The following is a 1819-nucleotide window of genomic DNA, read 5'->3' on the forward strand; positions in this document are numbered from 1 at the left end:
TTTTTTTTTTTTTTTTTTTTGCTGGAATAACTGTTATTTTTTTTTTTTTGTCTTTTTCGTTAATCTATTTAATACAACGAATCTGGAATATTCCACTTTGTTCTCCATTTCTTCCTTTTGTACAAATTCCAATTTTGCCTCATCATTGTTATTCTTATTGTCATTGTTGATTAGCTCCTAAAATCAGTTCTGATTAGTTCTGACTTGTGGTCAGAGCATTCCAGCCATGACCATCCTGTCTTTCTTTTTTTTTTTTTTCTTGGACAGTAAAACAAGGATTGCATTATATCTAACACATCCCTTTTTGTATGTAGATGATGGGGTGCAATTAAAAAGGAGATTTGGCTGCTATTTCTAGCATATTGAGCGACCACTTAGAGAGTCTTCCTCATTGGCTCGATTTTTGTCTTGTTTGCTTTTTTTTGGAAGAGAGCCAAACATATGTCTGGTCTGGCTGAATGGTAACTCTGGGTACATACACACACACCCTTCTTATTTGTCTAAGTGCGGTCCTGTATACCATCATCACCATTATGTATAGTTTATTTCCATATCAGAGCAGAGGCAGGATGAGTTTTGCATTGTTTTGCCACCAATCACATGCACCTAGTTTATTGACACAAAGGGGTTTTGTAATGTAAAGCGCACCTAGCTGCAACATATATATGCATGTACATAGATTAAAAAAATATATATACGCATATACATATATATATATATGTTTTTATATATATATATAATATATTTGATGAGAATGTGTGTCTGTCTGTGTGTCTGTGTGAATCCCTAAAACTCGATGGTTTATCTTTAGAATGGCATTGTAGGGTAGGTACGAGAAGTCAGATATGTCTGGTTTAACCCATTAGCATTCAGTCAGGTGTAATGCTTATTTATTCACATTGTTTTGAATTAATCATGCATTATCTTGAAGCTTCAATATTAATTACTATGAGTATGTGTGTGTGTGTAGGTGTGCCTACAGAGGCTTTGGTTATTGTTTCCTACAATTATTTAATTCTATTAAATTCATTTTACTTCCCTATTTGCTAGAAAAGCTACAGCAGAAAACTGTATGTGCACACAGCGTTTGCTCCATGTTTCCTACAATTATGTAACTCTACTTAATTTATTTTACTTCCCTGCTCATTAGAAACCTACAGCAGAAAACATTGACAGAAACCTGTCTGGGACTGTACACTCTCGAGAAAAGACTGAAATATGAAAGTAAAGAGCTTTATAGGCTGAGGAAAGCAGCTGAGAAATCCTGCGAGGATAAGGTTATCCAGCAGAGCAGAGATAGTTCGGCTAAAGAAGGCCGACACCATGAACGGCCGGAGAAAGCAGCATCTCGACGCCGTGAGTATTTGTAATCATTCTCATCGTGGTGCATGGGTAGAAGTCGTGGGGTCTGGGCTGTAGTGTCTAGGATGTAGTAGGGGTATTTAGGTTGTAGTTATGACTGGTATGAGTGGAGGCGCAATGGCCCAATGGTTAGGGCAGCGGACTCTCGGTCATAGGATCACGGTTTCGATTCCCAGACCGGGTGTTGTGAGTGTTTATTGAGCGAAAACACCGAAAGCTCCACGAGGCTCTGGCAAGGGATGGTGGTAACCCCTGCTGTACTCTTTCACCACACCTTTCTCTTACTCTTTCTTCCTGTTTCTGTTGTGCCTGTAATTCAAAGGGCCAGCCTTGTCACACTGTGTCACGCTGAATATCCCCGAGAACTGCATTAAGGGTACACGTGTCTGTGGAGTGCTCAGCCACTTGCACGTTAATTTCACGAGCAGGCTGTTCCATTGATCGGATCAACTGGAAC

The 1819-nt window shown here is 39.3% G+C and overlaps 1 protein-coding gene across 1 annotated transcript in view; it reads left to right on the plus strand.

Moving 5' to 3' along the window:
- Positions 1–1819, plus strand: part of LOC128250597 (centrosome-associated protein 350-like) — a 30737-nt gene that overhangs the window by 16948 nt on the left and 11970 nt on the right. Inside the window, exon 7 of the mRNA XM_052975971.1 lies at positions 1151–1356. Coding sequence (XP_052831931.1) covers positions 1151–1356 — 206 coding nt within the window. The remainder of the gene's footprint in view (positions 1–1150; positions 1357–1819) is intronic.

The sequence above is a fragment of the Octopus bimaculoides genome, chromosome 23, assembly GCF_001194135.2.
Source record: "Octopus bimaculoides isolate UCB-OBI-ISO-001 chromosome 23, ASM119413v2, whole genome shotgun sequence".
In the NCBI taxonomy this organism is placed as follows: Eukaryota; Metazoa; Mollusca; class Cephalopoda; order Octopoda; family Octopodidae; genus Octopus; species Octopus bimaculoides.